At 35.1% G+C, this 11,238-nt stretch overlaps 1 protein-coding gene and 1 long non-coding RNA gene across 2 annotated transcripts; both read left to right on the plus strand.

Annotated features, from left to right (window-relative positions):
- The first annotated feature begins 1,527 nt into the window (after positions 1–1,527).
- LOC132173622 (Transport protein particle (TRAPP) component) lies at positions 1,528–7,131 on the plus strand. The gene is made up of 5 exons (XM_059585162.2): positions 1,528–1,686; positions 2,051–2,148; positions 2,913–3,012; positions 5,713–5,895; positions 6,851–7,131. Exons 1-5 carry the CDS (start codon positions 1,630–1,632, stop codon positions 6,971–6,973), a joined length of 561 nt encoding a protein of 186 aa, XP_059441145.1. The 5' UTR covers positions 1,528–1,629; the 3' UTR covers positions 6,974–7,131.
- A 1,488-nt stretch (positions 7,132–8,619) lies between these two features.
- Positions 8,620–10,178, plus strand: LOC132173623 (uncharacterized). Its single transcript, XR_009439326.2, has 2 exons — positions 8,620–8,675; positions 9,729–10,178. It is a non-coding gene; the product is annotated as an uncharacterized LOC132173623 (long non-coding RNA).
- The last annotated feature ends 1,060 nt before the right edge of the window (positions 10,179–11,238 follow it).

An 11,238-nucleotide genomic window follows, 5' to 3' on the forward strand; every position in this document is an offset into this window, starting at 1 on the left:
TTTAAGAATTCACCTGGTAAAAGTAAATTCCTAAACATCCATTGGAGTGCTGGGCAATTAGGAATGCTAAGACATCATTTCTCAGAATTGAAAGTGGAAAAAAATCAAAGCTAAATTTAGGTTTTGAATGCTTAGGTAGGAATGAAGTTAGGGTTTGGCACTGAGGTAATTTTGGTGTAAGAAGAACATGCCATCTTGAAATGGGAATAATTCAATTTGATAGGTAGGAATGAAGTTAGGGTTTGGCACTTGGGTAATATTGGTGTAAGAAGAACATGCTAACTTGATATGGGTGTAATTCAATTTGAGATTTTACATCTGAACTTATATATAGTTTATTTTTCGTTTTGTCCTTGCAAATTACAAGGTTAAAATGCAAGAAAAACTGAATTTGTGAATTATGAGATTTCTCAAGAGGTTCTTAAAATCTTGAAAGATGAGCAGATGAAGGTCTTCCATCTTTCATTTCAAAAGAAGATTGAAGAAAACTTTTTGAATTTATCAGCCAATAGTTACCGCTGGGGAACTCAAAAGCTACTTCTCTAAGACAGGTCCCTTGGTTGAAAGCCTTATATTTATCTCTTGCAGATATATCAAGAATGGATGAATGCAAGAGTATTCTCGGGTACAAAGTTACAAACCCTTTTTTTTTTTTTGAGTCGTTTCTATATCTATGGTAATACATCAAAGACTTTAATTAAAGTATTAATTTATAATTTATAATTTATTTAAAATAAGATGAGTGCTTTAGGATATGACAATATGGAAATTAAGGAGGGCTTCATGTCCTGATCTCATGTTACCTTCTTGGGGAAATTGTTACTTTCAAGTAGTATCACTTCAACATATACAGATATCATTTTAATCTAAAATCTAATCTCAATGAGTTCTAAGTCAAATATTCAAACCAACTTCTCTTTTTCTCAAATTTTCTTGTTGTGAGGTTTACAGTACTCACATATGCACTTCAACTGCAAAATATTCATAAAAGCATTTATAATTAGCAAGGAACCCAATTAAAGTACAAAATTTTCTTGAAAATTATAGTCAATATATATATATATATATATATAGAGAGAGAGAGAGAGAGAGAGAGAGAGAGAGAGAAGTTGGCTCATACTTGATCATAATTCTGGTAACTTTTTTGGGCTGAAATAATCCATCATCATTCTTAATGGTGTAAAGCATACGCACGCAACCCCAAAAGTTTCATTAATTACTATTATTTTTTAGCATGTGGATCCAAATGTACATATTGATCAAGATGTAATAGTAGTATTTTCAATCTTCTATGCTCACTGTTTGGAGTCTTTGCTATAGTATAGACCATTGATTTCGCACACTTGATTGTGTGGGCCGTGTTGTTCCTTCCTGTGAGAATTCGAGCATCCATTGATTTGGTTTTAAGCCATCATGTGGGCGAGAGTGTTGGGCTTGACTCTTCCTACTCATTACGAGCCCAAAACTCAAACAGACCGAAAATGGCTATGGGCCGAAATATTACACGTAAAACCACTGTAGAGAACCAGTTCTATCAATCGAGCTCTAGGCATCGTCACTGGTACTCGATCTCTCCAACCAAAACTCGAAGTACGAAAGCAAACCTCTGCAGCTCGACTCAGATCCACAATGGCTCCTGTTGGTCCTCGAACTGGTGACGCAATCTTCTCCAACGTTGAGCGCGTGGTAAGCTGAAAACCCCTAATTACCATTTCCCTTTCTGTTTGGTCGCTGAGAAAAACCTGGAAAAAGAACTACAAAGTCGAGCTACGTTGTAGTATTCGGTTTGAATTCTGAATTGTCGTTTCGTTGTTTTGGCTGTGTTGTTTGGTTTGATCTAATTTATTTTCTTTCATTCTCTCGGTAACCAAACTGAATTTTAAGGATGTGATGATTCTGTTGTAATTCTTGAACGTGTCGATTTCTATGATTAATCTGGATTTTTCTTATTGATGTCCAACTCGTAAGGTTACTAAGCAATTGATACGCGATCTCGTGACTTAATGACTTTTATTGTGTTGTTGATGTATGAAATTTGAAAATGGTGTAGAATGCTGAGCTGTTTACCTTGACGTACGGGGCGATTGTGCGCCAATTGCTTACGGATCTGGAGGAGGTTGAGGAAGTAAACAAACAGCTTGACCAAATGTAATTTTTAGTCTCTCATTAGTGAGTTTCCATTATATTTCATTGGTTATAAGCGATTTTTCAGTTTATGGTTAAGTTTGAGATGAATATGATATGAAAGTTAGTAATCTGATTTGCTTGTGGCATTTTGGGTGGATAGCTCTTAGCCTGGGTTCGACATCCTTCTGGTGCTGATAGTGGGACATATAATGGTCCTTGACCAAATAACTGTGGTAGGATTTTGATTTGAATGTCTGTCTTCTTTTAAGTTTACATTGAGGTAAATGCCCTAGGCATTGCAATAGCTACAAACCTACAATGGCGTTAGAACTTGTCTTTGGATGACTTAGTTGGTGTAGTTGAAGACTCTTTTTCTTTAGATATGGTCCAACCTTATTGCTATGCACAGAAGATGTATTTCCTTTGCCAATTGCCAAAGCAGGTAACAAATCTATGTATCTGGTTATATGGGAGTTTTCAACTTAATTAATCAGTTAGTAATGGATTCGGTGTGTTTTATCTTTATCTTCTTTCTTCTTTTTTTTTTTTTTGGGGGTGGGGGTGGTTGATGAATGCCTTGCTGTAGCTATATCACTCTGATTCCAGCCCCTTAGCATCTCTGATATTGCATTGCAACTATTATACTTTCCTTGTGTCCATGGGTAATCTCCTACTGCCAACAACTCTTAACTGTTCATATTAGAGCATCTGATGCAAAATTGTTGATTAGCTTATTATAAAAACGGAAAGCTTTATGTTCATTTGAGCGAATAATTACCTTGCAGGGGTTATAATATTGGAATTCGACTGATTGATGAGTTTCTAGCAAAATCTAATGTCTCTAGATGCATTGACTTCAAAGAGACAGCTGAAACAATTGCAAAGGTCTGTGAACATCATTCGCTTTAATTTAAATTTGAATTAGTTTTTTGCTTAAAATATCCTCCCAGTTGTTTTAAAATTTGTCAAAATGTTCTATCTACCTAAATTATGGCCTCTATTACTAATACTAGTCCAATTTGCGATCCATTTCTCAAGCAATATTGTTTTACATTCATACAACCTCGAACTTAATAATATCATCATTGTTACTTTTTTGCCTTTGTTTTGTTTTTGTTTGTTTGTTTTTTTTTTTTTTTTTGGAAAAATGTTGTAGTGGTCCCTAAGGTATGGACTTTTATCAAATTGCTTTATAAGGTTCAAAAGTTATCATTTTATAGTCAATTGTGGTGTAGATGAAGACAAATGGACTTAAGCTTGCAGTTGAAGTTTGACTGGCAAATAGACTCATCAGTTAAATCTATAGCATCTTCATGGTTTCTATTAATTCAGGCCAACCCTTTGTAATTAGGTTGGCAATATTTTATATTTCATTAAGAAACAAAGACTTGTGGAAAATTGTTTTCATGGGGTGATGAGGGAAATAGATTTAAGAATTCATCTGGTAAAGGTAACTTCTCCTATGTAATCAAAGAGTTTGGGTGATAGGAAATTCAGCCCCGGTGGCTTGTCATGTGGTTAAAATTCAGTAAGGATGGGAACAATTTGAGGAGCTAATTTGGAGTTGGTCTATCAAAGGCATAGAAGAGGGAGGCATTTGTTGAGAATATTATTTTTGATTTTGGATTATGATTTTATCATAATCATGGTTGCTGTGAGGGTCCTCTAAAAGTATTGTTTCTAGATTTGCTTCTTATCACTCGTAAATTGCGTAGGATGGTCTGGTGATTACTTCCATTGGTACGAGGTTCGAGAGAACAATACAAATATGGGCTGAGAGTTGGAGTCACTGGGCTCTTTTCTTGGCTTGTTTTGCATTTTAGGTTTGAGATGTTGGAGAAGATAAGATAGATGGAGGATAATAGAATTGGAAGTTTTTGAGATTAATTGTCATCATAAGCTTTCAAGAGGAAATAAAGAATTTTATAGTGCTTAGAGCTTCCCAGGGAAAATTCTTATAGTGAAAAATGTCATTACCACATAGATCAAAATGAGAGTGTTGTATATGCCATTGTGGCAAGATGATTTACATTACTATATAGCTAGGGAACTTCGACTCTGAGTATTCTCATTGGTGTATATTGCTACATAACAAGTCCATCCATTTCATAACTTATCCTTGCAAACTTAAGTGATGAGTTATCCCCACCCTAACTTAACGATAGGGAACTTTGACTCCGAGTATTCTCATCGGTGTATATTGCTACATAACAAGCCCATCTATTTAATAACAGACCTAAGTGATGAGTTAGTCAAAAAGAGTATGAACTTGATAAAAAAGCTTCATATCTAGGTTCAAACCAGCACAGATTAAACTTCAAACAGAATTCGAATAATCCAAGTGCAAGTTCAGAATTGAGTACATACCCAGTACGCAAATTTGCCCCAAAACCAAATCTGACACATACCCAGTACACATGCTGTACCTTTGACAATCACAAAACAGGCATGCAGAGGCACAAAATTTCCAATTAAATGCCACAATTTCTGAAAAAATGCACAGGATTTGTAAAGGGCAGAGACAAGTGACTTTTTTTTTTTCCTTTTTTTTTTTTTTTTTTTTTTTTTTTTTTTTTGTGAATTCTAGAAAAACTTACAAATCAGCATGCACGGCACATGAATTGCTGTCAAAGATGTAAATCCCAGAAAAATATAGAGCAATTAAACAACATAGACTCATAAAGAGAAAAAGAGACAGAATTTCAGTGAGTGGAAATCAGATATCTCAATTCCCAAATTCCTGAAAATCCATTGGAGTGCTGGGCAATTAGGAATGCTGAGACATCATTTCCCAGAATTGAAAGTGGAAAAAATCAAAGCTAAATTTAGGTTTGAAAGCTTAGGTGGGAATGGAGTTAGGGTTTGGCACTTGGGTAATATGTGGGTGCAAGAACTGGCGCGAGGAAGAGGCAGAGTAAGTGACTGAGCAGTGTGAATCATTTGAGACATTCGGATTTGAATACCCAATGGGTATTCGAATTCTTTATTACCATGTTCCCTATATATATTAACTTGGTAATAAATGCGTCAATACTCATTTGAACCCATGTCCTAAATGGGCAGTCAATTACCCCCTGATGCAGGGTGTCTCTGGGCGGCAGATGGGTCTGGGTAATATTTGCCACCCCTACCTAACAAGATCTATTTTATCTCTGCCATGCCAAGGCAACTTTAGTTGGGGAACCCCATTGCTGTGTGGGGATGAGTTGGCCTTCTGGTTACCTGTTCAACTTCATTGGTATTTGGTTGGTCTTTGACCCAGTCCAATCCATTAGGCTTGCAGCTCTAGAAAAATTGCTTGCTTGCATGGGTCAATATAAGGTCAGTTGGGTGGGTTCTGATGAAATTTATGCCCCACTTTTGTTTTAGCATTGATATAGTTGGTTCCTTGTAACACATTTTGGCTTACCTGAATTTATCTACAAACCTGAGGTTTTAAAAGTGGAGCATGCTTCTCATACTTTTCTAGTTTTGAAAGTATTTTCCGGGTCATGTGTGTGTGATTGAAAGACGTGTACTGCATCAATTTCTATCTTATAGTGTGAAACATGTATTTGTCCATGTCCTAATGTCACTTTTATGCAGGTTGGTTTTAAAATGTTCTTAGGGGTCACTGCATCTGTAACCAATTGGGATGCTGATGGGACATGTTGCAGTATCGTTTTGGAGGATAATCCTCTGGTAGACTTTGTTGAGCTCCCCGATACATGTCAAGGTCTATACTATTGCAACATTTTAAGTGGAGTCATCAGAGGAGCCTTGGAGATGGTGAGTTCCACCTCGTCCTACTGCACAGCTTTGACTATTTTCTTTTTCCTTGGCACACCATAATGCTATAACATAAATTCTTTGCTGTCTACATGCTCCTTCAAAAATTGTTTTCTCTTATTATGAATTATAGATTACATCGTGTTGCTGGAAAACTAGACCACTGGTTGTATATATCGAGTTAAAAAAATTTTTTTTAAAAAAAATGTGGAGCAACTAAAGCCTCAACTTGACACATTTCTTCTTTCTTTGTTCTTTTTCTTTTTTTCTTGGTCTATAAGTAGCCGAATCTGACATAAGCATTCTATCTATTTTAACCTTTTTGGCTATTAGTATCAACATTTTCTTATAGATGGAAAAATATGGTCTTGTGCTATAAGAGGCTTCCGTTCTAAGCCTTTCCAACTTCTTGTGAACTTTTATTCACTTAATTAAAGTCTGGCAGCCATGACTTTAGTTTGTTGGAACTTATCAAAAAAAAAAAAAATGACTTTAGTTTGTTGGAAGATCAGAAAGGAAAAAGAACATAATCTTTTCACTTGAGGATTTTCATTTCTGTGTTGTGGTTTCGAACATCTTTGAACCTTATTAATCAATGAGCTCTAGCTCAAGTAACATCTCCTCCCTCCGTTCTAATAGGCTCTAACTCAAGTGGTACCTCCTCCCATAAGAATGGAATGGAGAGCAAGGGTGAGGTCGTAGGTTTCAAGACCCAGTGAATGTCTGACTTAGTAATCCAAAAGAAAAGAAAAATATAGGCATCTATTACTTATATCTGAATGTAATGTTCTGGTGATATATGTTGTAAGAATTTAGAATGGTTTCTTGTTCTTTATCGTACAGAAAAAAATAGTCTGCTTGTTTCTCTGTTTTTTTGTCATAGTATCTCGATAACTGTAGATTGGAAGATGTAGATGAAGCTCAAAATAGTTTTGCAAAATTTTCGTATGTTCAGGTGTCAATGAAGACTGAAGTCACATGGGTCCGTGACATGCTGCGAGGAGATGATGCATTTGAGTTGCAGGTGAAGCTTTTGAAGCAAGTTCCCGAAGAGTACCCGTACAAAGATGATGAGTGACATGCCCAAAGGCCTCGTATGTGATATGTATACAATACATGATATTCTTGTCTCTTCTCTGTCTCCCAAAGAGTAGAATGTTGGTAGCCTGGCTTCTCGTCTAATACGCAACTTTTAAGTCAGTTTTATTTCCTTTTATTTATATGCCATTGTTAGAAGGGATTATGAGTGAGCATGACAAACCACGGCTAAAGGTGATACACCTCAAAATGATTCCCATCAAAAGAAAAAACCTGTTAACTGTTAGTTGACTCAAGATTGTGTTGTGTTTGCGTGAGGAACGGTTAAAGTACCCATGGTGTACTTGTGCACCGGCATGGTAATACATAGGCCTTGGCCTGCTAATTTTTCATATGGCTTGTAAACTAAACACAAAATTAAATTGTGAACCCAACGCAAAATTAAAGAGCTAGGGTTGAGAAGTTTGACTTGTTTAATTAAATGAGTTGTATTAGAATTGACTGATATAGTCTTATATCTATGTCTCGACACGATCCAAACTTGATACGTAATATAATGGTTGTCAATTTTTGACATAATTTGCGAACTTGGCATGAACCTAATATAAATTTAGAGGGTTAGTGTTGAGGGTTTTGACTCGTTTAATTAAATTAGTTGGGTTATGGTTGACTTCATGTCTTGACACGACTCAAACTCGACACATAAACACAAATTGTCACCCCTAGTAATACATTTAATTGGTCGGTTGTGTTTACTAGTTTTACCCTGTTATTAGAAGAAAATTCATCAATATTAAGATCCGCTTATATGCCGTTATTAGCTCAAGACAATTTTTCGTACAACGTTTCAATGATGAGTAGGCGGAGAGTCATCATTCATCAACTTTCTATCTTATTCAGGTTGAGAATTTAGTGGCCGGCATGCAATTATATGTTTGTTTTCTGTTTTATCTCAACCCATTTCATATGTTGTCCCTTTCACCTTTGTCGTAATATTCATGATTGTCTGGTGTTTGTGTCGGTGTAGTCTGCTTTTGCATGGCAGCTTACACAAAATTTTGGCAAAGGTGATGTGCCCAATTGTTCTAGCTCTGTCCATAGGTCTTTCCTGCCCACACAGTTGCTTTTGGGTATAAATTTTTTCACTCAACTTGTAAATATGCAAGTGTAGTAAGAGAAAACTCGTAAAGTTAGTAGTCTTAATAAAGTCTTGGTTTGGGTTGTTTGCATCTAAAGCTATATATGTTGACTTAGTGAAGGGATGGCCACCCCCAACTCAAAAAAAAAAAAAAAAAAAAAAAAAAAAAAAAAAAAAAGAAGGAGGTTGAAGGTATATATATATATATCATATATGTATTGTTTTGTTTTTGTTTTTGTTTTTTTTTTTTTTTTTTTCATATCGGCCCTAACAACACAATTTATTGGTTATTAGCCCCTGCCCACACTAAACTTTGCCTCATTCTTATGTTGACTCGTTGAGTGTCCAAAGTTTGTTTAGATTAAATTTCTTATCCATTTTACACATTTTGATGGGCCACCAAAGAGAGGAATCTTTGGAAATTGTAGATAGGTCAAGAGAGGATTATCTTTGGTGAGTGGTTATTGATTTTCTTATTAATTGGCGGTTTTCATTTCTTTTTAGACGTCATTCTTGTGGTCCTTACTAACTTCCTATGGCCTATGCAGGAATCGGACGAATTACACACCACGAGTCTGATGATGGTGACTATGATTTATGTGAGGTTAGGTTTACCCACAGTGTCAATCTATTCATGTCTATTGGCCTTTGATAAAAATAAAAATAAAAATAAAAAATCTTTTCCATGGGCATTTTAAGTGCAAAAAAATCTTGCAAAGTTGCAATCATTAACTGTCCACATGGCAATTTCTGCTTGGTTGCCGACTTCACTATTCACTATTACCATGAATGCTAGACGTGCTTCATGTGCTCAAGTCCCACCAGGTTCTTCTGCGTTGATGTTGCAGAAAACGTTGAACAATCCATGTGAAAACAAAAATAAGGACAAAGTTTTGCTGACCAAGGAAATTTTTTCTATACACCATGTAAATATGCTTTTTTAAGAATTATTTCCCCCTTTGTGCTTAATTTAACAATTTTTTGCCATTTTTTTAGAAAACACAATTAGTATTTTTGTTCCAATAAGTTGGGCTTTGTTGTGATTGTTAAAAAAAAAAAAAAACCTAAAAATTCTAAAAAAAATCCTAAAAAGTCATTGTTTTTGGCTTTTTGGGCCTAAAAAAATAAAAATTCAATGTTTAAAAATGTCCTAAAACTTCATTGTTTAAAAATGCCATTAAAATCCAATGTTTACAAATGCCACAAAAATTCAATGTTTAAAAATGCCCTAAAAAAATTAAAAATTAAAATTAAAAAAAAATATTGTTTTATATATTTACCCGGTTATCCGGTTATAACCGGGTGCCAAAAACCTAAACCGGAACCGAGTACCTGGTTACTGGTTTTTTTCAACCAGTTTCCTGGTTACCGGTTGGTACTCGATTTTTTTTGACACCCCTACTGGTAACATGTTCTACCGGATGTGATAAATCAATTGAATTAGTCTTATAGAACTTGAAATTCGATCACTAAAATATGATGCCGAAAGTTTGGAAGTATCCAAAGTTTAACAAGGGGCACACACATTGCTTTAAGTTATAGATCTCGTTGTCGACCAATTCTTTGTAGCTTATTTATGGAGAGAAAAACTCTCATCTTTCTTCCTTGTGAAAAAGTCATTCATTTTCAATGTCTCTGCCTCCGTTGTGAGTGCTAGGAAAAAGGGATGGACTTCAGCCTCAACTTCTGATGCACCACCCCCGGCCATATCTAGTCTCACCACTACTTTCCTCACTCCCATACCTCGTGTGTGGGCCTTCTCCATCAGAGCTTCAAATTTTTGGTTTTGTTGGTTTTCTTTATGAGCTATAGCCTCTTTGACTCTTAAGTGTTATTTATTTGCTATGGCGACTATTTCAGCGCTGAAGTCCTTAGTGCCTCCTCATCGTCAGAACCAAATTGGTTTTTAGTATTGCTCCTCCTCCTCCTCTGGTAGTCTACAGTTGGTTGCCGTTACACAATAAGTCAAGCATGCTTGACTCTTGGCCTGTTTCAGAAACCATTTTGTGTGGCCCATTTATTGGCTTTTAGCTTAAGATACTGTGCTATTTTTTAGCTCATTTCCAATTACTTAATTGTATTTATTTCAAGCATTATAATTATCTTTGGTCATGTTGTTGAGGAGCTTACACTCTCTTTAATTTTTGTTTCATTTCGACTCTCCTTTTCACAAAAAAAAAAAAGGGATAAAAAATGGATGAAACTGTAGTGATCAAAGAAAGACCAATAATTATAATTAACGTACTTTCAAGAATAAAATAAAGCAGATTTACTCTTAGTTGTAATATCTCATAAAAATCCTACTTATCCACCCGACCACCATGAAGGAAACAATACAAAGAAGGCATTAGCTTTTTATAATTGGCTTTTGGCAAAAAGCTTCAATCATTCACACATAAGGGAAAATGCATTCAATCCTTTCGAAGTTGAATCTGTATTTTGATCTGGCCTCTGAAATTTAAAGCTGGAAATAGAAGTTTTAATTGTCGGTAAATCACTCCATAAGGGAAAATGCATTTAATATTCTCGAAGTTTTAGAAGATGATGTCCCCACAATGCTTAAGGGGGTAAAGTGTATCTATTTGGAGGGTGGCAACTGGCAAGCCACTTTCAAACAATTGGGGTGGTTTCCGCCACTCCCATTTTTGTTCAGTTTAAAAAATTGTATGTAACATTTTTTTTTTTCATTTTTTCTCTTCAAGACAAAAAAGTTAACGACTAGATAAACTTAACAACTTTGAAACTTTAAGAAAGTTCATTACCACTTTTAAACATTAAAAGACAAATTGAAAAAAAAAAAAAAAAAAAAATGGTCCTAACTTCGAAAAAGCTAAATGCATCTTTCCAAAAAAGTAAAAAATAAAGCAAAAGATGGAAGGAATAAGATTTTCATCATTTTCGGCTACCGACGGCTAGTGAATTGCACCTTTTCCCATTACGTGGCGACGACTAGATTTATATATATTCATGATTTTGCCTGATGTTCAAAATCACATGCTTTATGCTTTAGCGATCGAACTCCCTAGTAATTTTCGAACATTAGAAAGAAAAAAAATAAAAAAAAATAAAAAAATCAAATTTAATTTGCCTTAAAATACAGAGTCTTATACCATGCAATACATAATATTATTATAAGCGGAATAACCATAATGACAGAGATATAGAAA

This window comes from Corylus avellana, chromosome 3 (assembly GCF_965113065.1).
Source record: "Corylus avellana chromosome 3, dhCorAvel1.hap1.2, whole genome shotgun sequence".
NCBI classification, from domain to species: domain Eukaryota; kingdom Viridiplantae; phylum Streptophyta; class Magnoliopsida; order Fagales; family Betulaceae; genus Corylus; species Corylus avellana.